The sequence below is a fragment of the Pseudophryne corroboree genome, chromosome 2 (assembly GCF_028390025.1).
Source record: "Pseudophryne corroboree isolate aPseCor3 chromosome 2, aPseCor3.hap2, whole genome shotgun sequence".
Classification (NCBI taxonomy): Eukaryota; Metazoa; Chordata; class Amphibia; order Anura; family Myobatrachidae; genus Pseudophryne; species Pseudophryne corroboree.
In genome coordinates, this window is record NC_086445.1 from 257,762,780 (window position 1) to 257,790,073 (window position 27,294).

General features: G+C 46.7%; 1 protein-coding gene across 4 annotated transcripts in view; it reads left to right on the forward strand.

The window, feature by feature from the left end:
* KMT2D (lysine methyltransferase 2D) overlaps positions 1-27,294 on the forward strand; it is a 381,440-nt gene that overhangs the window by 125,760 nt on the left and 228,386 nt on the right. For all 4 annotated transcript variants that reach the window (XM_063952696.1, XM_063952698.1, XM_063952697.1 and 1 more), the window contains exons 12-22: positions 4,072-4,191; positions 9,861-9,971; positions 10,065-10,169; positions 10,382-10,563; positions 10,936-11,100; positions 11,202-11,311; positions 11,502-11,546; positions 11,682-11,891; positions 12,019-12,165; positions 12,264-12,380; positions 12,561-12,682. In XM_063952696.1, the coding sequence (XP_063808766.1) occupies positions 4,072-4,191; positions 9,861-9,971; positions 10,065-10,169; positions 10,382-10,563; positions 10,936-11,100; positions 11,202-11,311; positions 11,502-11,546; positions 11,682-11,891; positions 12,019-12,165; positions 12,264-12,380; positions 12,561-12,682 (1,434 nt within the window). The remainder of the gene's footprint in view (positions 1-4,071; positions 4,192-9,860; positions 9,972-10,064; positions 10,170-10,381; positions 10,564-10,935; positions 11,101-11,201; positions 11,312-11,501; positions 11,547-11,681; positions 11,892-12,018; positions 12,166-12,263; positions 12,381-12,560; positions 12,683-27,294) is intronic.

The window sequence follows — 27,294 nt, forward strand, 5'->3', positions numbered from 1 at the left end:
GCATGACGCTGGGGCCGTACAAGCGGACTCAAGTGCGGTGGGGGGTCGTCTCAAGAGTTTCAGCGCGTAGTGGGCTCACTCGCAAGTGGACCCCTGGATCCTACAAGTAGTATCCCAGGGGTACAGACTGGAGATTCGAGACGTATCCCCCTCGCAGGCTCCTGATGTCTGCTTTACCAACGTCTTCCTCCGACAGGGAGGCAGTATTGGAAACAATTCACAAGCTGTATTCCCAGCAGGTGATAATCAAAGTACCCCTCCTACAACAAGGAAAGGGGTATTATTCCACACTATATTGTGGTACTGAAGCCAGACGGCTCGGTGAGACCTATTCTAAATGGGAAATCTTTGAACACTTACATACAAAGGTTCAAATCAAGATGGAGTCACTCAGAGCAGTGATAGCGAACCAGGAAGAAGGGGACTATATGGTGTCCCTGGACATCAAGGATGCTTACCTCCATGTCCCAAATTGCCCTTCTCACCAAGGGTACCTCAGGTTCGTGGTACGGAACTGTCACTATCAGTTTCAGACGCTGCCGTTTGGATTGTCCACGGCACCCCGGGTCTTTACCAAAGTAATGGCCGAAATGATGATTCTTCTTCAAAGAAAAGGCGTCTTAATTATCCCTTACTTGGACGATCTCCTGATAAGGGCAAGGTCCAGTGAACAGTTGGAAGTCGGAGTAGCACTATCTCAAGTAGCTCTACGACAGCACGGGTGGATTTTAAATATCCAAAATCGCAGCCGTTTCCGACGACACGTCTGCTGTTCCTAGGGATGGTTCTGGACACAGTCCAGAAAAAGGTGTTTCTCCCGGAGGAGAAAGCCAGGGAGTTATCCGAGCTAGTCAGGAACCTCCTAAAACCAGGAAAAGTGTCAGTGCCTCATTGCACAAGAGTCCTGGGAAAAATGGTGGCTTATTACGAAGCGATTCCATTCGGCAGATTCCACGCAAGAACTTTTCAGTGGGATCTGCTGGACAAATGGTCCGGATCGCATTTTCAGATGCATCAGCGGATAACCCTATCTCCAAGGACAAGGGTGTCTCTCCTGTGGTGGTTACAGAGTGCTCATCTTCTAGAGGGCCGCAGATTCGGCATTCAGGATTGGATGCTGGTGACCACGGAGGCCAGCCTGAGAGTCTGGGGAGCAGTCACACAGGGAAAAAATTTCCAGGGAGTGTGATCAAGTCTGGAGATTTTTCTCCACATAAATATACTGGAGCTAAGGGCAATTTACAATGCTCTAAGCTTAGCAAGACCTCTGCTTCAAGGTCAGCCGGTATTGATCCAGTGGGACAACATCACGGCAGTCGCCCACGTAAACAGACAGGGCGGCACAAGAAGCAGGAGGGCAATGGCAGAAACTGCAAGGATTTTTCGCTGGGCGGAAAATCATGTGATAGCACTGTCAGCAGTGTTCATTCCGGGAGTGGACAACTGGGAAGCAGACTTCCTCAGCAGGCACAACCTCCACCCGGGAGAGTGGGGACTTCATCGGGAAGTCTTCCACATGATTGTGAACCGTTGGAAAAGACCAAAGGTGGACATGATGGCGTCCCGCCTGAACAAAAAACTGGACAAGTATTGCGCCAGGTCAAAAGACCCTCAGGCAATAGCTGTGGACGTTCTGGTAACACCGTGGGTGTACCAGTCGGTGTATGTCTTCCCTCCTCTGCTTCTCATACCCAAGGTTTTGAGAATTATAAGACGTAGAGGAGTAAGAACTATACTCGTGGCTCCGGATTGGCCAAGAAGGACTTGGTACCCGGAACTTCAAGAGATGCTCACAGAGGACTCATGGCCTCTGCCGCTAAGAAGGGACTTGCTTCAGCAAGTACCATGTCTGTTCCAAGACTTACCGCGGCTGCGTTTGACGGCATGGCGGTTGAACGCCGGATCCTAAGGGAAAAAGGCATTCCGGAAGAGGTCATTCCTACCCTGGTCAAAGCCAGGAAGGAGGTGACCGCACAACATTATCACCACATGTGGCGAAAATATGTTGCGTGGTGTGAGGCCAGGAAGGCCCCATGAAGAAATTTCAACTCGTCGTTTCCTGCATTTCCTGCAAACAGGAGTGTCTATGGGCCTCAAATTGGGGTCCATTAAGGTTCAAATTTCGGCCCTGTCGATTTTCTTCCAGAAAGAATTGGCTTCAGTTCCTGAAGTCCAGAAGTTTGTCAAGGGAGTACTGCATATACAACCCCCTTTTGTGCCTCCAGTGGCACTGTGGGATCTCAACGTAGTTCTGGGATTCCTAAAATCACATTGGTTTAAACCGCTCAAATCTGTGGATTTGAAATATCTCACAGGGAAAGTGACCATGCTGTTGGCCCTGGCCTCGGCCAGGCGAGTGTCAGAATTGGCGGCGTTTGTCTCAAAAAAGCCCATATCTGATTGTCCATTCGGACAGGGCAGAGCTGCGGACTCATCCCCAGTTTCTCCCTAAGGTGGTGTCAGTGTTTCACCCGAACCAGCTTATTGTGGTACCTGCGGCTACTAGGGACTTGGAGGACTCCAAGTTGCTAGATGTTGTCAGGGCCCTGAAAATATAGTTTCCAGGACGGCTGGAGTCAGGAAAACTGACTTGCTGTTATCCTGTATGCACCCAACAAACTGGGTGCTCTTGCTTCTAAGCAGACGATTGCTAGTTGGATGTGTAGTACAATTCAGCTTGCACATTCTGTGGCAGGCCTGCCACAGCCAAAATATGTAAATGCCCATTCCACAAGGAAGGTGGGCTCATCTTGGGCGGCTGCCCGAGGGGTCTCGGCTTTACAACTTTGCCGAGCTGATACTTGGTCAGGGGCACACCCTGACTGAGGAGGACCTGGAGTTCTCTCATTCGGTGCTGCAGAGTCATCCGCACTCTCCCGCCCGTTTGGGAGCTTTGGTATAATCCCCATGGTCCTGACGGAGTCCCCAGCATCCACTTAGGACGTCAGAGAAAATAAGAATTTACTTACCGATAATTCTATTTCTCGTAGTCCGTAGTGGATGCTGGGCGCCCATCCCAAGTGCGGATTGTCTGCAATACTTGTACATAGTTATTGTTACAAAAATCGGGTTATTATTGTTGTGAGCCATCTTTTCAGATGCTCCGCTGTTATCATGCTGTTAACTGGGTTCAGATCACAGGTTGTACAGTGTAATTGGTGTGGCTGGTATGAGTCTTACCCGGGATTCAAAATCCTTCCTTATTGTGTACGCTCGTCCGGGCACAGTATCCTAACTGAGGCTTGGAGGAGGGTCATAGGGGGAGGAGCCAGTGCACACCACCTGATCCTAAAGCTTTTATTTTTGTGCCCTGTCTCCTGCGGAGCCGCTAATCCCCATGGTCCTGACGGAGTCCCCAGCATCCACTACGGACTACGAGAAATAGAATTATCGGTAAGTAAATTCTTATTTTTACCGTAGCAAGCACCAGACCATACCATAACAGGGCTATACCATAACCAGAAATCTTACTACTGGTCCAGGCCCCTTTTAATTTGTTCTTTGTTTGATCATCTGCGCTGCATTTCATCGATCCTTTTGTCCTCCATCCATGTCTTCAAGATGTCCTTACTATAACAGAAATCTTCACATACATGTTGAGCGTGCTTAAATCTGTAACCACCAATCCATTGCATATGGTAGAACTGTGTAGGTAATCTTGAGGAATAACTTTTTCAAAGTGTAAATTTACTAATGCCCATCCCATGTGGAAGCAAACTTGTCTTGAAAGCCAGCATCTGTAGGGAATGAAAAGGGTGCCCTGCCCTTATCTAGCCATGCATAATGTTTTCCATCCGCTCTTACTGTTGTCTGTATAATGAACCCTATATTTGGGGCAGGTGCACTGTGAAGGCGTGGTTTTTTTTTAACCTCCTTGCCTCCTGTAGTCCCCCATCCTATTGTTAGGTCCTGATTTGTTTTAATCTGGGGCATAGTAGCACTGAAGGGACTTGGGAAGGTTTTAAAGATGTTTTTTGAAGCTTAATTGTATATTTACATTGACAGTCTTTTGAAGCATGTTTGAGCCCTTTAAAAGTCATAACTTATTGTGATATATATATGTATATATAGGGCCGAAGTAGCAGCTTTCCTGGAAGGAGACGACCCCGTGGAGGGAGTGGTGCCGGTAACAGCAGAGGTAGAGGAAGATCGAGATTAAAATCTACAACCTCTTCCATTGAGACTTTACCTGTAAGAAAAATTCATTTTTTCATAGTAATTATTTTGATTTTAATAAACAAAATGAAGAACATTTTTTAATTTTTTCCAAGTGTATTTATCTGTAAATGAATGCACTTGTATGTGTGCAAACCAGCATAAGAATTGCTGCAGAGAATTGCTTCATGGGAAATAATGGGGCAGATTTATTAACCTGGAGAAGGCATAAGGAAGTTATAAACCAGTGATAAGCGCAAGGTTATAAACACAGCAGCCAATCAGATCCTAACTGTTAATTTACATATTGGAGCTGATTGGCTGGTGCATTTATCACCTTGCATTTATCACTGGTTTATCATTTCCTTATGCCTTCTCCAGGTTAATACATCTGCCCCAATGTTCTTTGCATCTGGCTATATCCTGTTCTCTATTCTGTATATGTTATTATTTCTTCTCCTGTCCACTTGTTTTGTTTAGTTTTTATTGTCCATATTCTCTCCAGACCATGGCAATCCAGCTGAAATGTATCCTCATCCTTTTTTACTTGTTTATGAACCACTTAATTTTTGTATCTTTGTCAGTAGCCCTTATGTATGATCATTTTGTAATGAAAACGTAAGTAAAAAGTTGCATAGGCCCTAAACTTCATTGGAGGTTACACCAACCCTCCTAAAGTCCAGAATTCGAAAAATGAAAAGGCATACCTTACAACAGAGGTCCTCGGGGGCCCACACAGTGCATGTTTTGCAGGTAACCCAGCAGGTGCACAGCTGTATTAATTACTCACTGACACATTTTAAAAGGTCCACAGGTGGAGCTAATTATTTCACTTACGATTCTGTGATGAGACCTGCAAAACATGCACTGTGTGGGCCCCCGAGGACCGAGTTTGAGGACCTCTGCCTTACAACCTTGATTAACAATTTCCAAAAAAACTTTGCTTAATTTTATTACACTGCAGGACAATTATGTGCAACTCTTAACACATATTCACACTGCAGTTACTTGTTTCATACAAAATGCTTTACATCAGTACAACATATTCATCACCAGGAACACCAGAGTAACAGAACACGTGACTGTGTTTGACAACACAAACGCCACACTACAACAATACAAACCTGAGTTCGGAGTGTGGGTGCAGGGAGTTGGCGCTGGAAGGGGTGGGGAAGGAAGCTGATGATTCAGCTGGAGAGTTATGGGTTTTTTTGAGGAATGGAGAAAGGAATTGATAAAAATACTTATCTCGGAGTTTTCGGTATATTTCTGATTCTCAAGAGAGGGATGATTTTTCTTTCAGGGATGATGTAGTCAGACGACCCTGGACGTTTTCAGTGAAGTTCTGAATCCTGAGAAAGTGATGATTTTTCCTCCAGGGGTGATGCAATCAAACGGCGTAATGATATGAAAAAACACAAGATAGCAAATTTTGGGTTTTGGAAGGCCTCAATGTGGATGGTAAACACTTTTTTGAATAGGGAGGGATCTTGGGTAGATGGATCATACCTCACTTACAAAAGTGAGAAGGGTTGGAAACACATAAAGGTTTCTTTAGATAATGGTGCTGAAATTTTCAGCGTACCTAACTTACAATAAAGGGTGTGGATATAAACATATCAAGGTATCTTTGCAAGCTGTGCTGCGTACCGGTACTCACTGTAGAGGGTGTATTCAGTCTGCACGTCAAGGTTTCTTTTATACAATCAGCATGCTTATTCAGCCTCCCATGTATAAAAAGGGGTTTATTGGATAAAAACAAATGAGTAAAACAATGAAAAACACACGAGGGGAGTGTTGGCCACGAGGGGGGAACCGCTAGACAGGGAAAATGGGTAGGACCTTTCAAGAAGCTCACATGGCCCGGTACCAAAGAAACTTCAAAAAATTCAAGAATGTCGTACCTTTTCCCGGTCGGGCAGAACTTCCAAGCTAAGTGGACCAAGATCCTCCTCCCAGCCAACGCGTTTCGAGAAGACTCTCTTTATCAAGGCCTTGATAAAGAGAGTCTTCTCGAAACGCGTTGGATGGGAGGAGGATCCTGGTCCACTTAGCTTGGAAGTTCTGCCCGACCGGGAAAAGGTACGACCTTCTTGAATTTTTTGAAGTTTCTTTGGTACCGGGCCATGTGAGCTTCTTGAAAGGTCCTACCCATTTTCCCTGTCTAGCGGTTCCCCCCTCGTGGCCAACACTCCCCTCGTGTGTTTTTCATTGTTTTACTCATTTGTTTTTATCCAATAAACCCCTTTTTATACATGGGAGGCTGAATAAGCATGCTGATTGGATAAAAGAAACCTTGACGTGCAGACTGAATACACCCTCTACAGTGAGTACCGGTACGCAGCACAGCTTGCAAAGATACCTTGATATGTTTATATTCACACCCTTTATTGTAAGTTAGGTACGCTGAAAATTCCAGCACCATTATCTAAAGAAACCTTTGTGTTTCCAACCCTTCTCACTTTTGTAAGTGAGGTATGATCCATCTACGCAAGATCCCTCCCTATTCAAAAAAGTGTTTACCATCCACATTGAGGCCTTCCAAAACCCAAAATTTGCTATCTTGTGTTTTTTCATATCATTACGCCATTTGATTGCATCACCCCTGGAGGAAAAATCATCACTTTCTCAGGATTCAGAACTTCACTGAAAACGTCCAGGGTCGTCTGACTACATCATCCCTGAAAGAAAAATCATCCCTCTCTTGAGAATCAGAAATATACCGAAAACTCCGAGATAAGTATTTTTATCAATTCCTTTCTCCATTCCTCAAAAAAACCCATAACTCTCCAGCTGAATCATCAGCTTCCTTCCCCACCCCTTCCAGCGCCAACTCCCTGCACCCACACTCCGAACTCAGTCTTATCTTTTTTGGATTATCTTCTGGGATTAATCCAGTGGTGCAAGAGAGAGGCAGCAGGTATATCCACCCATCAGGAGCGCCTCTTCCATTCTACCAAATCTCTGTCCAAATTGTTCAAACAATACAAACCTGTTTCACCAGTATCCAAAATGTGACTAAATAAACGTTCCTGGGATGCAACGCTGGTGCCGCTGCTGAAACAGAACATGTACGAGGGGTGATTGATAAGTACTCATGTTTGAAGACAGATGGCGCCACGGACGTCAACCCTGTATATCATCGTTTAGTGTCATCTGTCAAACAACGACAGTCAGAATTTCAGATAAATTTGTGTACTTCTGTTTTGGTAGCTGTTAGAAGTGAGCAAGTTTTGATTTTTTTCTAACTATGGAGAACTGATCGGTGATTAGATTTTTATTTTGAATGGGAAGACGTGAGGAAATCAAAGAAAAGTTGGAAGCCGTTAATGGGGACCTTTCATCGCCGATGACAGCCATCAGAGATTGTTTCAATGAATTCAAGCGTGGTTGTACATCCGTCCTCGATGAAGAGCATCCAAGTCACCCAATTGAGGTGACTACGGATGAAATGGTCAACAAAATCCATGATATTTTATTGGCAGACCGGTGAGGGAAGATCAGAAAGATTGTTGAGATCGTAGGCATCTCATGTGAACGTGTGCAGAATATCCTACATGAACATTTGGGCATGACAAAGCTATCAGCAAGATGGATGCCACGTTTGCTCACTGTGGACAACAAGCGGAATTGAATGACCACTTCAGAGCAGTGTTTGGACCTGTTTAAGCGCAATCCAAAGGAGTTTCTGAGCTATTTCGTGACTGTTGATGAAGCATGGATCCATCACTACACACCAGAAATAAAGGAACAGTCAAAACAGTGGACTTCACCTGGCCACCGTGCACCAAAGAAGGCAAAGACTGTTCTATTGGCCGGAAAGGTCATGGTCAATGACCTCTGGGATTTGAAAGCATAATCTTTGACTATTTGGAAAAGGGAAGAATGACCACAGGACCGTATTATGCTCAATTATTGGGCAGATTCGATGACTCATTGAAGAGAAAACGGCCCCACTTGGCGAAGAAAAAAGTGCTTTTCCACCACGACAATGCACTGGCACATTCGTCCCACGTCGCCACAGCATAATTGGTAGAATTGGGCAATGAATTGCTGCCACATCCGCCGAATTCTCCAGATTTTACCCCCTGCGACTTCTCCCTGTTTCCAAACATGAAAAAATGGCTGGGTGGAACAAGATACGCAACGAACGAGGAGGTCATCGCCGAAACAAGCCTATTTCGCAGAGTTCGACAAATCCTATTTTTGGGAGGGCTTGAAAAAGTTGGAATATCTATCGTTGGGCCAAGTGTATCGAGCTGTAAGGGCACTATGTTGAAAAATAAATCCAAATTTTCCCAATAAAATTTTTTTTTTCTTGCCCAACACTGGTACTTATCAATCACACCTCGTATTGAACATACACTGTCAGTTTTACTTGTACAGTGCATGAAACACCTAGCTTGAATGTGTTGTACCCACAGGGGTAGAGTTAAGCTGGCCATACACCTAAAGATTTGTTGTCCGCTCTGGCTAGTTGGAACGAAAATCTGGCAATTGATGAGAGCAGACAACAGTTTTGGACTTTAGACTGTAAGCTCTCATGAGTAGGGCCCTCTTCCCTCATGTGCTTATTCTTTTCTTACTTTAATAATCCTCAACTGCCCCAAATCTTGCGGTTTTCGCCCCCAATGATGCTTATTTCAGTGTCATCTGCTGATGTAGCTATGTTTAGTTACACTGTGCTTGTCCTATAATGTCTTCGACTGTAAGTTGCTGTTTTCCTGTTTTGATTATTTATGTACTCTGTAATTGGGCACTGTGGTTCCTTTGTGGTGCCATATAAAATATGATGATAATAATAATAGTAATAATTGACCATTTGCTTCCAAACACTGGAAAACGGACAAAAATAGTCAATCAGACAAATTGGTTAAATCCATTTGATTTTAACCAATTTGGTTGAACGACCGTTTTTTTGTCAGTTTTACGGCATTTAGGAGCAAATGGTCAATTGTCATTTGCTCCTATACATAACCAGGTTTTCATTCCAACCAGCCATATCGGACAATAAATCTTTAGGTTTATGGCCAGATTTAATAGAACAGGAGTAACCATAGAAACATAGAATTTGACGGCAGATAAGAACCACTTGGCCCATCTAGTCTGCCCATTTTTTTTTTTTAAATCCTTTCAACCCTTTTTGAACCTTACTTCTTTGTAAGGTTATTCATATGCCTATCCCCAATGCCATAGAATGTTTTTAAAGTGATTAACTAGCCATTGGTAAAGATCCTATGCTAACAAGGAAATGCTCATTTGGCGTTCTATTCCATCTATTATGGACTAACTAAAAGAATTTTGATACATTTTAGTCTATTGCATGCATGTGTTTTCATTAATTGAATGTGTTAGATATTCTGTTGCTCTGCACCACCATCTGGATTCTGATGAATACCCTGCCAGTAACAGGCAGTCCTGGGATTTTGGCAGTTTTATATTTTAAGTGGCAATTTTTTGGAACAGAAAGATCAACCTGCAACGTACAGGCCATTACATTTACCCTAGTATATTAGTGCAAAGATTTGACAAATCCATATTGTACTAGGTTGAGGTGGCTTTTTGTCCCTTTCCTAATATAATATTTGCATTTAAATGGAGCTGTCTAATGCTCTCCTGTTTAATCTGTTTTATTGTGTAGCATTGTATTGCAATGATGTACTGGGAAGTTCACATTTACAAAGACTTTGTATTCTCCTTTTCAGATGGCAGATGTAGAGAGTTCTCCTGGTAAAGAGGACGACGACGAAGAGGATGACACGATGCAAAACACAGTGGTGCTCTTTTCCAATACAGACAAGTTTGTGCTCATGCAGGTGAGACGTTTTGTGGTGGTTCTAGTTACAGCGTAGACTGTGTGCACTGTAGCATCATCATGGCTTCTCATCTATACCATTTCTGTTATGTAGGATATGTGCGTGGTTTGCGGCAGCTTTGGACGTGGCTCAGAGGGTCATCTTTTGGCATGTTCCCAGTGTTCGCAGTGCTATCACCCCTACTGTGTAAACAGCAAGGTACTTAAATAAGTATGTAAAGTGGTCAATGAATAGTAATCCTGGGGTATCCGTGTACATCATGACAATCGGTTATGATTCGGACTTTGTGAATTGGGGATTGACGTTGCTTAAAGTGAGAGGGTCCTATAGCTAAAACTTTCATATATAATAACCTTTTTGTTTAAAATGTTCTATTGGTGACTTTAAATACCTGCTTCTTCTACATCTAGATTACAAAGGTGATGCTACTAAAAGGCTGGCGATGTGTAGAGTGCATAGTGTGCGAAGTGTGCGGCAAGGCCACAGACCCCTCTCGCCTGTTGCTCTGTGATGACTGTGACATCAGTTACCACACTTACTGTCTAGATCCTCCTCTGCACACTGTGCCCAAGGGTGGCTGGAAATGCAAATGGTAAGCACTCAGACTAGTGCTGTAATTGTTACATCCTTCTGTGTTATCCAGCTTGAGCAAGTCTCTTTTGCTTTGTGTTTTGCGTTATCCTTTTTTCCTTTAATCTAAAACAAACGTACTTTTATTCTACCACTTTGGCTTTAAAGATTGTACTCCCCTACATATCTAATTCCAAATCTTTCAAATCTAGGCTATGTATGTTGGTAGTATTGCAATATTATGCTGCTTTGCATTAGATATGCAATTAGCACTTTTGCCCAGCAGTCAATTAATGGTTAATTTCACCATGTATAGCCATCATTATCTGTGCAGTTTCCCTGTTGAAAAATGAATGGGCACTGCGAATATGAAAACAAGGTTGTCTTCTTGCAGGTGTGTTAGCTGCATGCAGTGTGGCTCTCTCAGCCCTGGCTTCCATGCAGAGTGGCAGAATAACTATACACATTGTGCACCTTGTGGTAGTTTGGTTAGCTGCCCGGTGTGCCACCTCAACTATTTGGAAGGTGATCTTCTAATACAGTGTCAAAACTGTGAGAGGTAAGTAGTGCTTTTTGGCTTATGATCCCTTTTATTATTTAGTCTTCTTGGAAGATAAGATATTAAGCAATTTTTTTGTAATTTTTTGCTGTTTTGAGCAGGTGGCTCCATGCAGTGTGCGAGAACCTATTCACAGAAGAGGAGGTAGAGCAGGCTGCAGATGAAGGCTTTGACTGTGCATCCTGTCAGCCTTACATCATAAAACCAGTCGGTATGTACAGAGCTAGTGTGTGTGTGTATGTGTGTAACTTTTATAGCCTGCAACAATGCATTATCTTAGCTTATTTATGAGCTTTTAGTCTACTGTCATTGATACTATTTACATTGTGTATAAAATGGCATTGTTTTCATTAAATGTCTGCTTTTCAAATAATTTTTTCTTTTTACCTATCTAACACTAGTTCCAGTAATCCTTCCTCCGAGTCCAGTTAAGATTAAGGAGCCAGGTAAGCATGGGCAATCTTACTTTTTCCACTTAGAATTGCTTTCGTTTTAAGTTTGTAAAGTTTACTCTTTGAGATATGAATCTGCTTAAAAGTATTCAAAGTAACTTTAATTTTTGTAAAATGACTAAATTGTAGAGCCTCAATACTTCCGATTTGAAGGCGTTTGGTTGACTGAGGCTGGTATGGCCGTACTGCGTAGCCTTACATTATCCCCCATCCAGAAGAAAAAACCTAGGCGGTCCCGGTTAAGTACAAGCGGGGAGATTTTCCTGGATGGTCCAGAACATGGCGCATCTGAAGAAAGGAAGGACGGGGATGTAGAGTGCGAGGAGCAGAAAGCAGAAGGTGAGCCCTGATTTTGGCAATAGCAAGAGTCTGCAAAATGGACACGTTCATAGTATCAACCTAGCTTGACTTGTGAAAGAGTCCTTTTTGTAAAGGTTTTTGTTTCCCTTTTTATTTTATTTTTTAGGTGGTAATCATGAACCTATGCTATGTGACATCAAGACAGAGCCTCCTGGCAGTCCTGAGCGTGATGCTATAGGGGAAATGGAGATTGGGAAAGGAATGGAAGATTCAGAAGATGCAAAGAAAAAGAAACGGAAACCCTATAGGCCAGGTAATAACCAACATTCGGTGTGTGGGGGAACTATGTTTGAGTTTTGTGTATTTATAGGTGGCATCTCTATGACAATATCCAACATAATTGCCTCCTAGGCATTGGTGGCTTCATGATTAGACAGAGAAAAACACATACACGGTCAAAGAAGGGTCACGCTGCTTTTTTGGAGGCCTTCCGTGAGAGCCAGAGCCAAGATTTTCACCTAGAGGATGGTAGGATACTTCACTCTGTAATGTATAACCAAAACCACTGAATAATCCTGTTCTTTCAAACAGCGAAGACACATCAATAGATAATCTGTTTTTCCGATATTTCTATATTCCCTTCATCTTAAAATAAACTATGAAACTCCACCCACCAAAAAAAAAGCTAAATTGTTTGTGTTTTTACAGCACCACCAGAGACCCCTACAATAGGTGGTGCGGAGCCAGGAACGGCGGAGGGTGATGAGAAAAAGAAACGAAGAGGCAGGAAAAAGAGTAAACTGGAGGATATGTTCCCAGCATACCTGCAGGTGAGTAACTTATTACTAATCTTTGGTCTGTTAGTGTAACTTGAATTTAAAGTGCACCCATCATCTACACACGAGTTCTTCTGTAGACTTGCTTATTGCCAGGTAATTGATAGATGCCGCTATTTAATTGATAATAGATTTTTGCAAGCTAAACTTTTTTCTCTAGCATCCATTAGGGATACTGGGGTCTTGGGGTATAGATGGAGTCCAAAGGAGCTGGTGCACTTTAAATTTCTTCAACTGGGTGTGCCGGCTCCTCCCCTCTATGCCCCCTCCCACAGCCAGTTTAGAAAAATGTGCCCTCAGGAGAGGATGCACAGCTCCAGAGGATTTTACATACTCGCATACCAGTCTGGGCAGGCTTGCTATATATACTTGTCTGTGTGTTGTGTGTGAGTGTTTTGTCTCCTGTAAACATGGTAAAACATCAATTATGTAACGTTTGTAATATCAGCATCTCTCCCTCCGTTGCTGTTTCCCTCTCATGTGAACAATGCAGCCAGTCCTCCCAAGTTAGTGAGGAAGCTGGGGAGGAGATTCAGGAGCCCTCCTGGTTAGGTACTATAAAAACCATTATGGCTGATATGTCTTCTCAGCTCACTGCAACTAGTCTAAAGACACAGCAGCTGCAGCAGGCTGTAGCAGTCCAGGCTGCAAAGGGAGATGACAGACGAACCCTCTCTCTTGCTCAGGGACACATAAATGTGGACTCCCTGACTTTTATTCTCAGAATCTGATGAAGAGGGACTGGAGGAGGGGGAGGAGCTGGACCCTATTACAGAGGATTCATCTCCAGCACAGGGGATTGAACTTGCCATCAGGGATGTATTAAAAATCCCAGTGGAAGACGATGCAGCAAAGCAGTCGTTCTTCTCCTCCCAGAAAAAGGTTAGTGTCACTTTCCCTGATTCTAAGGAATTAGATTACATGTTTAAGTTGGCCTGGAAAAACCCCGATAGGAAATACCAGGTGACAAGGTGCTCTCTGCGCACTTTCCCATTTTCTCCGGATTGCAGGAAAATTTGGGAAGATCCCCCGGCTGTGGACGTCAGTCTCACACCTATTTCTCTGACGTCCTAGTGGATGCTGGGAACTCCGTAAGGACCATGGGGAATAGCGGCTCCGCAGGAGACTGGGCACAAAAGTAAAAGCTTTAGGACTACCCGGTGTGCACTGGCTCCTCCCCCTATGACCCTCCTCCAAGCCTCAGTTAGAGTAGATTTCTCTATCGTCCTAAGTGGATGCTGGGGTTCCTGAAAGGACCATGGGGAATAGCGGCTCCGCAGGAGACAGGGCACAAAAAAGTAAAGCTTTTACCAGATCAGGTGGTGTGCACTGGCTCCTCCCCCTATGACCCTCCTCCAGACTCTAGTTAGATTTTGTGCCCGAACGAGAAGGGTGCAATCTAGGTGGCTCTCCTAAAGAGCTGCTTAGAGAAAGTTTAGCTTAGGTTTTTTACTTTACAGTGAGTCCTGCTGGCAACAGGATCACTGCAACGAGGGACTTAGGGGAGAAGTAGTGAACTCACCTGCGTGCAGAGTGGATTTGCTGCTTGGCTACTGGACACTAGCTCCAGAGGGACGATCACAGGTACAGCCTGGATGGTCACCGGAGCCGCGCCGCCGGCCCCCTTGCAGACGCTGAAGAGAGAAGAGGTCCAAAATCGGCGGCTGAAGACTCCTGAGTCTTCATAAAGGTAGCGCACAGCACTGCAGCTGTGCGCCATTTTCCTCTCAGCACACTTCACACAACAGTCACTGAGGGTGCAGAGCGCTGGGGGGGGCGCTCTGAGAGGCAAATAAAAACCTTATTAGAGGCAAAAAAATACCTCACATATAGCCCACAGAGGCTATATGGAGATATTTAACCCCTGCCTAACTTCAAAAATAGCGGGAGACGAGCCCGCCGTAAAAGGGGCGGGGCCTATCTCCTCAGCACACAGCGCCATTTTCTCTCACAGAAAAGCTGGAGAGAAGGCTCCCAGGCTCTCCCCTGCACTGCACTACAGAAACAGGGTTAAAACAGAGAGGGGGGGCACTGATTTTGGCGATATTGTATATATATATAAAAGATGCTATAAGGGAGAAACACTTATATAAGGTTGTCCCTATATAATTATAGCGTTTTTGGTGTGTGCTGGCAGACTCTCCCTCTGTCTCCCCAAAGGGCTAGTGGGTCCTGTCCTCTGTCAGAGCATTCCCGGTGTGTGTGCTGTGTGTCGGTACGTGTGTGTCGACATGTATGAGGACGATGTTGGTGAGGAGGCGGAGAAATTGCCTGTAATGGTGATGTCACTCTCTAGGGAGTCGACACCGGAATGGATGGCTTATTTAGAGAATTACGTGAGAATGTCAACACGCTGCAAGGTCGGTTGACGACATGAGACGGCCGACAATCTATTAGGACCGGTCCAGGCGTCTCAGAAACACCGTCAGGGGTTTTAAAAACGCCCATTTACCTCAGTCGGTCGACACAGACACAGACACGGACACTGAATACAGTGTCGACGGTGAATAAACAAACGTATTTCTCATTAGGGCCACACGTTAAGGGCAATGAAGGAGGTGTTACGTGTTTCTGATACTACAAGTACCACAAGAAAGGGTATTATGTGGGAGTGGAAAAAACTACCTGTAGTTTTTCCTGAATCAGATAAAATAAAATGAAGTGTGTGATGATGCGTAGGGTTACCCCGATAGCAAATATTGGCGTTATACCCTTTCCCGCCAGAAATTAGGGTACGTTGGGAAACACCCCTTAGGGTGATAAGGCGCTCACACGCTTATCAAGTGGCGTTACCGTCTCCAGATACGGCCGCCCTCAAGGAGCCAGCTGATAGGAAGCTGGAAAAATATCCTAAAAAGTATATACACACATACGGTGGTTATACTGCGACCAGCGATCGCCATCAGCCTGGAGATGCAGTGCTGGGTTGGCTTGGTCGGATTCCCTGACTGAAAATATTTTATTCATGTAGAGCATTTAATAGGATGCATTCTATATATATGTATGTGAGATGCACAGAGGGATATTTGCTCTCTGGCATCAAGATAAGTGCGTTGTCCATATCTCCCAGAAGATGTCAGGGACACGACAGTGGTCAGGTGATACAGATCCCATACGGCAGATGGAAGTATTGCTGTATAAAGGGAAGGAGTTATTTGGGGGTCGGTCCATCGGACCTGGGGACCACAGCAACAGCTGGGAAATCCAACCTTTTTTACCCCAAGTTACATCTCAGCTAAAAAAGACACCGTCTTTTCAGCCTCAATCTTTCCTTTCCCATGAGGGCATGCAGGCAAAAGGCCAGTCATATCTGCCCAGACATAGAGGTAAGGGAAGTAGACTGCAGCAGGCAGCCCTTTCCCAGGAAAAGAAGCCCTCCACCGCGTCTGCCAAGTCCTCAGCATGACGCTGGGGCCGTGCAAGCGGACTCAAGGTGGGGGGGTAGTCTCAAGAGTCTCAGGGCGCAGTGGGATCACTCGCAAGTTGACCCCTAGATCGTACGAGTATTATCCCAGGGGTAAAGATTGGAGAGTCGAGACATCTTCTCCTCGCAGGTTCCTGAAGTCTGCTTTACCAACGGCTCCCTCCGACAGGGAGGCAGCATTGGAAACAATTCACAAGCTGTATATCCAGCAGGTGATAATCAAAGTACCCCTCCTACGACAAGGAAAAGGGTATTATTTTTCCACACTATATTGTGGTACTGAAGCCAGACGGCTTGGTGACACATAGTCTAAATCTAAAATGTTTTGAACACTTACATAAAAGGTTCAAATCGAGATAAAGTCACTCAGAGCAGTGATAGCGAACCGGAAAAAAGGGGACTATATGGTGTCCCTGGACATCAAGGATTACCTCCATGTCCAAATTTTGTCCTTCTCATCAAGGGTACCTCTGGTTCGTGGTACAGAACTGTCAATATCAGTTTCAGACGATGCCGTTTGAATTATCCACGGCACCCCGGGCCTTTTTACCAAGGTAATGGCCGAAAAGATGTTTCTTCAAAGAAAAAAGGCATCTAAATTATCCCTTACTTGCACGACCTAAAAAGGGCAAGTTCCAGAGAACAGTTGGAGGTCGGAAGAGCACTATCTAAAGTAGTTCTTCGACGGCACGACTGGATTCTAAATATTCCAAGAATCGCAGCTGTTTTCCGACGATACGTCTGCTGTTCCTAGGGATGATTCTGGACACGGTTCAGAAAAAGGTTTTTCTTCCCGAGGAAAAAGCCAAGGAGTTATCCGACCTGTCAGGAACCTCCTAAAACCAGGAAAGGTGTCTGTACATCAATGCACAAGAGTCCTGGGAAAAATGGTGGCTTTTTACGAAGCAATTCCATTCGGCAGATTCCATGCAAGAATTTTCCAAAGGGATCTGTTGGACAAATGGTCAGGGTCGCATCCTCAGATGCACCTGCGAATAACCCTGTCGCCAAGGACAAGGGTATATCTTCTGTGGTGGTTGCAAAAGGCTCATCTATTGGAGGGCCGCAGATTCGGCATACAGGATTTGATCCTGGTGACCACGGACGCCAGCCTGAGAGGTTGGGGAGCAGTCACACAAGGAAGAAACTTCCAGGGGGTATGGACGAACCTGGAAAAGTCTCTTCACATAAACATTCTGGTACTAAGAGCAATCTAAAATGCTCTAAGCCAGGCGGAACCACTCCTGCAAGGAAAACCGGTGTTGATTCAGTCGGACAACATCACGGCGGTCGCCCATGTAAACAGACAGGGCGGCACAAGAAGCAGGAGTGCAATGGCAGAAGCTGCCAAGATTCTTCGCTGGGCGGAGAATCACGTAATAGCACTGTCAGCAGTGTTCTTCCCGGGCGTGGACAACTGGGAAGCAGACTTCCTCAGCAGACACGATATTCACCCGGGAGAGGGGGGTCTTCATCCAGAAGTCTTCCACATGCTAATAAACTGTTGGGAAAGACCAATGGTAGACATGATGGCGTCTCGCCTCAACAAGAAACTGGACAAGTATTGCGCCAGGTCAAGAGATCCACAGGCAATAGCTGTGGACGCACTGGTAACACCTTGGGTGTACAAATCAGTATATGTGTTTCCTCCTCTACCTCTCATACCAAAGGTATTGAAGATTATACGGTGAGGAGGAGTAAGAACAATACTAGTGGCTCCGGATTGGCCAAGAAGGACTTGGTACCCGGAACTTCAAGAGTTGGTCACGGACGACCCGTGCCCTCTACTTCTGAGAAGGGACCTGCTACAACAGGGTCCCTGTCTCTTTCAAGACTTACCGCGGCTGCGTTTGACGGCATGGCGGTTGAACGCCAGATCCTAAAAGGGAAAGGCATTCCAGAAGAAGTCATTCCTACCTTGATTAAGGCAAGGAAGGAAGTCACCGCGAAACATTATCACCGCATTTGGCGAAAATATGTCGCGTGGTGCGAGGATCGGAGTGTTCCGACGGAGGAATTTCAACTGGGTCGTTTCCTACATTTCCTACAATCAGGATTGTCTATGGGTCTCAAATTGAGATCTATTAAGGTTCAAATTTCGGCCCTGTCAATATTCTTCCAAAAAGAATTGGCCTCAGTTCCTGAGGTACAGACTTTTGTTAAAGGAGTACTGCATATACAGCCTCCTGTGGTGCCTCCGGTGGCACCGTGGGATCTAAATGTAGTTTTAGATTTCCTCAAATCCCATTGGTTTGAACCATTGAAAAAGGTGGATTTTAAATATCTCACATGGAAAGTGACTATGTTACTGGCCCTGGCTTCCGCCAGGAGAGTATCTGAATTGGCGGCTTTATCTTATAAAAGCCCTTATCTAATCTTCCATTCGGATAGGGCAGAACTGAGGACTCGTCCGCATTTTCTCCCTAAGGTGGTATCAGCGTTTCACCTGAACCAACCTATTGTGGTGCCTGCGGCCACTGGCGACTTGGAGGACTCCAAGTTGTTGGACGTTGTCAGAGCCTTAAAAATATACATTTCAAGGACGGCTGAAGTCAGAAAATCTGACTCGCTGTTGATACTATATGCACCCAACAAGTTGGGTGCCCCTGCTTCTAAGCAGACGATTGCTCGTTGGATTTGTAACACAATTCAACTTGCTCATTCTGTGGCAGGCCTGCCACAGCCTAAATCTGTTAAGGCCCATTCCACAAGGAAGGTGGGCTCATCTTGGGCGGCTGCCCGAGGGGTCTCGGCATTACAATTCTGTCGAGCAGCTACGTGGTCGGGGGAAAACACGTTTGTAAAATTCTACAAATTTGATACCCTGGCAAAAGAGGACTTGGAATTCTCTCATTCGGTGCTGCAGAGTCATCCGCACTCTCCCGCCCGTTTGGGAGCTTTGGTATAATCCCCATGGTCCTTTCAGGAACCCCAGCATCCACTTAGGACGATAGAGAAAATAAGAATTTACTTACCGATAATTCTATTTCTCGGAGTCCGTAGTGGATGCTGGGCGCCCATCCCAAGTGCGGATTATCTGCAATACTGTACATAGTTATTGTTAACAAATTCGGGTTATATTGTTAAGGAGCCATCTTTAAGAGGCTCTTTCTGTTATCATACTGTTAACTGGGTTTAGATCACAAGTTGTACGGTGTGATTGGTGTGGCTGGTATGAGTCTTACCCGGGATTCAAATTGCCTCCCTTATTGTGTACGCTCGTCCGGGCACAGTACCTAACTGGAGTCTGGAGGAGGGTCATAGGGGGAGGAGCCAGTGCACACCACCTGATCTGGTAAAAGCTTTACTTTTTTGTGCCCTGTCTCCTGCGGAGCCGCTATTCCCCATGGTCCTTTCAGGAACCCCAGCATCCACTACGGACTCCGAGAAATAGAATTATCGGTAAGTAAATTCTTATTTTTTGTGCCCGGCCGAGAAGGGTGCATTCTAGGAGGCTCTCCTGAGTTTCTTAGAAAAAAGTTAGTTTTAGGTTTTTTATTTTCAGTGAGACCTGCTGGCAACAGGCTCACTGCATCGAGGGACTAAGGGGAGAAGAAGCGAACCTGCCTGCTTGCAGCCAGCTTGGGCTTCTTAGGCTACTGGACACCATTAGCTCCAGAGGGACCGAACACAGGCCCAGCCTCGGAGTCCGGTCACAGAGCCGCGCCGCCGGCCCCCTTACAGAGCCAGAAGCAAGAAGAGGTCCGGAAAAATCGGCGGCAGAAGACATTAGTCTTCAACAAGGTAGCGCACAGCACTGCAGCTGTGCGCCATTGCTCCTCAGGCACACTTCACACTCCGGTCACTGAGGGTGCAGGGCGCTAGGGGGGGGCGCCCTGAGCAGCAATGTAAACACCTTGGCTGGCGAAAATACACCACATATAACCCCCGGGGCTATATGGATGTATTTTAACCCCTGCCAGAATACAGCAAAAAGCGGGAGAAAAGGCCGCCGAGAAGGGGGCGGAGCCTATCTCCTCAGCACACGGGCGCCATTTTCCATCACAGCTCCGCTGGAAGGACGTCTCCCTGACTCTCCCCTGCAGTCCTGCACTACAGAAAAGGGTAAAAAAAGAGAGGGGGGGCACTAATTTGGCACAGTTTTGATAATAACAGCAGCTATAAAGGGAAAAGCACGTTATATAGTGGTATTCCTGTCTATATATAGCGCTCTGGTGTGTGCTGGCATACTCTCCCTCTGTCTCCCCAAAGGGCTAGTGGGGTCCTGTCCTCTATTAGAGCATTCCCTGTGTGTGTGCTGTGTGTCGGTACGTTTGTGTCGACATGTATGAGGAGGAAACTGATGTGGAGGCGGAGCAATTGCCTGTAATGGTGATGTCACCCCCTAGGGGGTCGACACCTGAGTGGATGGGCTTATGGAAGGACTTACGTGACAGTGTCAGCTCTTTACAAAAGACAGTTGCTGACATGAGACAGCCGGCTACTCAGCTTGGGCCTGTCGGGGCGTCTCAAAGGCCATCAGGGGCTCTAAAGCGCCCGTTACCTCAGATGGCAGATACAGATGCCGACACGGATACTGACTCCAGTGTCGACGGTGAAGAGACGAATGTGACTTCCAGTAGGGCCACACGTTACATGATTGAGGCAATGAAAGATGTTTTACACATTTCTGAGATTACAAGTACCACTAAAAAGGGTATTATGTTTGGTGAGAAAAAACTACCCGTAGTTTTTCCTGAATCTGATGAATTAAATGAACTGTGTGATGAAGCGTGGGTTTCCCCTGATAAAAAACTGATAATTCCTAAAAAGTTATTGGCATCATACCCTTTCCCGCCAAAGGATAGGGCACGTTGGGAAACACCCCCTAGGGTGGATAAAGCGCTCACACGCTTGTCAAAACAGGTGGCACTACCGTCTCCTGATACGGCCGCCCTTAAGGAACCTGCTGACAGAAAGCAGGAGAATATCCTAAAATGTATATACACACATACTGGTGTTATACTGCGACCATCAATCGCCTCAGCCTGGATGTGCAGTGCTGGGGTGGCTTGGTCGGATTCCCTGACTGAAAATATTGATACCTTGGATAGGGACAGTATATTACTGACTATATTGCATTTAAAAGATGCATTTTTATATATGCGTGATGCACAGAGGGATATTTGCCGACTGGCATCAAGAGTAAGTGCGCTGTCCATTTCTGCCAGAAGAGGGTTATGGACGAGGCAGTGGTCAGGTGATGCGGATTCCAAAAGGCATATGGAAGTATTGCCTTATAAAGGGGAGGAGTTATTTGGGGTAGGTCTATTAGACCTGGTGGCCACGGCAACGGCTGGGAAATCCACATTTTTACCCCAGGTAGCCTCTCAACATAAGAAGACGCCGCATTATCAGGCGCAGTCCTTTCGGCCCCATAAGGGCAAGCGGGCAAAAGGCTCCTCTTTTCTGCCCCGTGGCAGAGGAAGAGGAAAAAGGCTGCAGCAGACAGCCAGTTCCCAGGAACAGAAGCCCTCTCCCGCTTCTGCCAAGTCCTCAGCATGACGCTGGGGCTTTACAAGCGGACTCAGGCACGGTGGGGGCCCGTCTCAAGAATTTCAGAGCGCAGTGGGCTCACTCACAAGTGGACCCCTGGATCCTTCAGGTGGTATCTCAGGGGTACAAATTGGAATTCGAGACGTCTCCCCCTCGCCGTTTCCTAAAGTCTGCTTTACCGACGTCTCCCTCCGACAGGGAGGCGGTATTGGAAGCCATTCACAAGCTGTATTCTCAGCAGGTGATAATCAAGGTACCCCTCCTGCAACAGGGAAAGGGGTATTATTCCACGCTGTTGGTATACCGAAGCCGGACGGCTCGGTGAGACCTATTTTAAATCTAAAATCTTTGAACGCTTACATACAGAGGTTCAAATTCAAGATGGAGTCACTCAGAGCAGTGATCGCGAACCTGGAAGAAGGGGATTATATGGTGTTTCTGGTCATGTCCCAATTTACCCTTCTCATCAAGGGTACCTCAGGTTTGTGGTACAGAACTGCCACTATCCGTTTCAGACGCTGCCGTTTTGATTGTCCACGGCACCCCGGGTCTTTACCAAAGTAATGGCCAAAATGATGATACTCCTCCGAAGGAAAGGAGTTTTAAATTATCCCTTACTTGGACGATCTCCGGTTAAGGGCGAGATCCAGGGAACAGTTGGTAGTCGGGTTAGCACTATCGCAAGTAGTGCTGCGGCAGCACGGTTGGATTCTCAATATCCCAAAATCGCAGCTGATCCCGACGACTTGTCTTCTATTCCTAGAGATGATCCTGGACACAGTCCAGAAAAAGGTGTTTCTCCCGGAGGAGAAAGCCGGGGAGTTATCCGAGCTAGTCAGAAACCTCCTAAAATCAGGCCAAGTCTCAGTGCATCAATGCACAAGGGTCCTGGGAAAAATGGTGGCTTCCTACGAAGCAATCCCATTTGGCAGATTCCACGCAAGAACATTCCAGTGGGACCTGCGGGACAAATGGTCCGGATCGCATCTTCAGATGCATCAGCGGATAACCCTGTCCCCAAGGACAAGGGTGTCTCTCCTGTGGTGGTTGCAGAGTGCTCATCTTCTAGAGGGCCGCAGATTCGGCATTCAGGACTGGGTCCTGGTGACCACGGATGCCAGCCTGCGAGGCTGGGGAGCAGTCACACAGGGAAGAAATTTCCAGGGCTTGGGGTCAAGCCTGGAGACATCACTTCACATAAATATTCTGGAATTAAGGACCATTTACAATGCTCTAAGCCAAACAAGACCTCTGCTTCAAGGTCAGCCTGTGCTGATCCGCTCGGACAACATAACGGCAGTCGCCCACGTAAACAGACAGGGCGGCACAAGAAGCAGGAGGGCAATGGCAGAAGCTGCAAGGATTCTTCGCTGGGCGGAAAATCATGTAATAGCACTGTCAGCAGTGTTCATTCCGGGAGTGGACACGACCTCCACCCGGGAGAGTGGGGACTTCATCCAGAAGTCTTCCACATGATTGGGAACCGTTGGGAAAAACCAATGGTGGACATGATGGCGTCCCGCCTCAACAAAAAACTGGACAGGTATTACGCCAGGTCAAGGGACCCTCAGGCAATAGCTGTGGACGCTCTGGTAACACCGTGGGTGTACCAGTCGGTGTATGTGTTCCCTCCTCTGCCTCTCATACCCAAGGTACTGAGAATTATAAGACGGAGAGGAGTAAGAACTATACTCGTGGCTCCGGATTGGCCAAGAAGGACTTGGTACCCGGAACTTCAAGAGATGCTCACAGAGGACCCGTGGCCTCTGCCTCTAAGAAGGGACCTGCTCCAGCAAGGACCCTGTCTGTTTCAAGACTTACCGCGGCTGCGTTTGACGGCATGGCGGTTGAACGCCGGATCCTAAAGGAAAAAGGCATTCCTGAGGAAGTCATCCCTACCCTGATCAAAGCCAGGAAGGATGTGACCGCAAAACATTATCACCGCATTTGGCGAAAATATGTTGCGTGGTGTGAGGCCAGGACGGCCCCAACGGAGGAATTTCAACTGGGTCGATTCCTGCATTTCCTGCAAACAGGAGTGTCTATGGGCCTCAAATTGGGGTCCATTAAGGTTCAAATTTCGGCCCTGTAGATTTTCTTCCAGAAAGAACTGGCTTCAGTTCCTGAAGTCCAGACGTTGTCAAGGGAGTGCTGCATATACAGCCTCCTTTTGTGCCTCCAGTGGCACCTTGGGATCTCAATGTAGTTTTGGGTTTCCTCAAATCACATTGGTTTGAACCACTTAAATCTGTGGATTTAAAATATCTCACATGGAAAGTGGCCATGCTGTTGGCCCTGGCTTCGGCCAGGCGCGTGTCAGAATTGGCGGCTTTATCTTGCAAAAGCCCCTATCTGATTTTCCATTCGGACAGGGCGGAATTGAGGACTCGTCCTCAGTTTCTCCCTAAGGTGGTCTCAGCGTTTCACCTGAACCAACCTATTGTGGTGCCTGCGGCTACTAGGGACTTGGAGGACTCCAAGTTGCTAGATGTTGTCAGGACCCTGAAAATATCCTGTATGCACCCAACAAGCTGGGTGCTCCTGCTTCTAAGCAGACTATTGCTCGTTGAATTTGTAGTACAATTCAGCTTGCACATACTGTGGCAGGCCTGCCACAGCCAAAATCAGTAAATGCCCATTCCACAAGGAAGGTGGGCTCATCTTGGGCGGCTGCCCGAGGGGTCTCGGCTTTAAAACTTTGCCGAGCAGCTACTTGGTCAGGGGCAAACACGTTTGCAAAATTCTACAAATTTGATACCCTGGCTGAGGAGGACCTGGAGTTCTCTCATTCGGTGCTGCAGAGTCATCCGCACTCTCCCGCCCGTTTTGGAACTTTGGTATAATCCCCATGGTCCTTACGGAGTTCCCAGCATCCACTAGGACGTCAGAGAAAATAAGAATTTACTTACCGATAATTCTATTTCTCGTAGTCCGTAGTGGATGCTGGGCGCCCATCCCAAGTGCGGATTGTCTGCAATACTTGTACATAGTTATTGTTAACTAAATCGGGTTATTGTTGTAGTGAGCCATCTTCCTAGAGGCTCCTCTGTTATCATACTGTTAACTGGGTTCAGATCACAAGTTGTACATGTGATTGGTGTGGCTGGTATGAGTCTTACCCGGGATTCAAAAATCCTTCCTTATTGTGTATGCTCGTCCGGGCACAGTATCCTAACTGAGGCTTGGAGGAGGGTCATAGGGGGAGGAGCCAGTGCACACCGGGTAGTCCTAAAGCTTTTACTTTTGTGCCCAGTCTCCTGCGGAGCCGCTATTCCCCATGGTCCTTACGGAGTTCCCAGCATCCACTACGGACTACGAGAAATAGAATTATCGGTAAGTAAATTCTTATTTTAAAAAGGTGGTATTACCAGTCCCGAGTGCCTCTGCCTTAATGGACACTGGGGATAGGAAAATAGAGACTACATTAAAGTCTATTTACACAGCAGCTGGTGTATCACAAAGGCCTGTGATAGCGGGTTGCTGGATGACGCATGCTATTCACACATGGGCAGGCCAGATTCAAGAGGGCCTTGCGGGGGATATGTATCTGGTGAATATGGTTACACTGACAAAACACATTCAGGATACTGCACGTGTTCTGTGTGATTCTATCAAGGCGATAGGCGCTATTAATGCTAGGACTACTGCCATAGCAGTGTCTGCGTGCAGAGCTTTATGGCTGCGTCACTGGATAGCAGATGCAGATTCCAAGCGCAGTGTGGAGTCTCTTCCTTTCTCAGGAGAGTGGCTATTTGGGGTTGAGTTGGATACGTGGATTTCGGAAGCTACTGCGGGGAAATCCACCTTTCTGCAGCAGGGTACACTGTGTTCCACAGGGAATACATCGGGGTGCAGAGTTGGATCTTGATCCAGAGGCACCAACAGGCTAAAGCTTTGACTGTTCCCAGGATGCATTGCATAGCCGCCTCTATAACCCCGCCTCTGGACACTGGAGCTCAGTTTGTAAGTTGGTGCCTGCATAGCAGTTCACCTAACGGGGGGCTGCGCTAGGGAGCCCTGAAAAGAGCTTTTAAGAAGACTTCAAGGGCCGCAGCACTTCCTATGTCAGTCTGACATGCTGTGCTGCGGCTCCATCACCTCCCCAGCAGCGCTGTATACTCTCGCTGCTGGGTTCTCGGGTACTTGCAGCGGAGGCGCACTGATTCACAGGCACACCACCGCTGCCGCTTTCCAGGATCGTGTGGCTGCACATCAGGAAGGAGTTAATAGGGTCCCCCAGGTGGGACCCGCCGGTAAATCGCGGTCCCAGGAGACGGACCGCGCTGCTGGCGTGGACACTGTACTGCACAGGGACCCCACTATATCCACCAGGGCAAGGAGCACAGGTCGGATTTTAAAAAATTCATTTTCTCTGACATCCTAGTGGATGCTGGGACTTCCGTAAGGACCATGGGGAATAGCGGCTCCGCAGGAGACTGGGCACAAAAAGTAAAAGCTTTAGACTAGCTGGTGTGCACTGGCTCCTCCCCCTATGACCCTCCTCCAAGCCTCAGTTAGATTTTTGTGCCCGAACGAGAAGGGTGCATGCTAGGTGGCTCTCCTGAGCTGCTTAGAAGTAAAAGTTTAAATAGGTTTTTTATTTTCAGTGAGTCCTGCTCTCACTGCATCGTGGGACTAAGGGGAGAAGAAGCGAACTCACCTGCGTGCAGAGTGGATTGGGCTTCTTGGCTACTGGACATTAGCTCCAGAGGGACGATCACAGGTTCAGCCTGGATGGGTCCCGGAGCCGCGCCGCCGGCCCCCTTACAGAGCCAGAAGAGCGAAGAGGTCCGGAGAAATCGGCGGCAGAAGACGTTCCTGTCTTCAGATAAGGTAGCGCACAGCACTGCAGCTGTGCGCCATTGCTCTCAGCACACTTCACACTCCGGTCACTGAGGGTGCAGGGCGCTGGGGGGGAGCGCCCTGAGACGCAATAAAACATGTTTAAACCTTATATGGCTAAAGAAATGCATCACATATAGCTCCTGGGCTATATGGATCCATTTCACCCCTGCCAGTTTTCCTAAAAAAAGCGGGAGAAAAGGCCGCCGTGAAGGGGGCGGAGCCTATCTCCTCAGCACACAAGCGCCATTTTCCCTCACAGTTCCGCTGGAAGGAAGGCTCCCAGACTCTCCCCTGCAGTCCTGCTACAGAATCAGGGTAAAACAAGAGAGGGGGGGCACTATTGGCAGCTAATATAAAACAGCAGCTATAAAGGGAGTAACACTTACATAAGGTTATCCCTGTATATATATAGCGCTCTGGTGTGTGCTGGCAAACTCTCCCTCTGTCTCCCCAAAGGGCTCGTGGGGTCCTGTCCTCTTTCAGAGCATTCCCTGTGTGTGTGCTGGGTGTCGGTACGATTGTGTCGACATGTATGAGGAGGAAAATGATGTGGAAGCAGAGCAATTGCCTGTGTTAGTGATGTCACCCCCTAGGGAGTCGACACCTGACTGGATGGTCGTATTTAAAGAATTACGTGACAGTGTCAGCACTTTGCAAAAAACTGTTGACGACATGAGACAGCCGGCAAATCAATTAGTGCCTGTTCAGGCGTCTCAGACACCGTCGGGGGCGCTAAAACGCCCGTTACCTCAGATAGTCGACACAGACCCAGACACGGATACTGAATCCAGTGTTGACGGTGAGGAGACAAACGTAATGTCCAGTAGGGCCACACGTTACA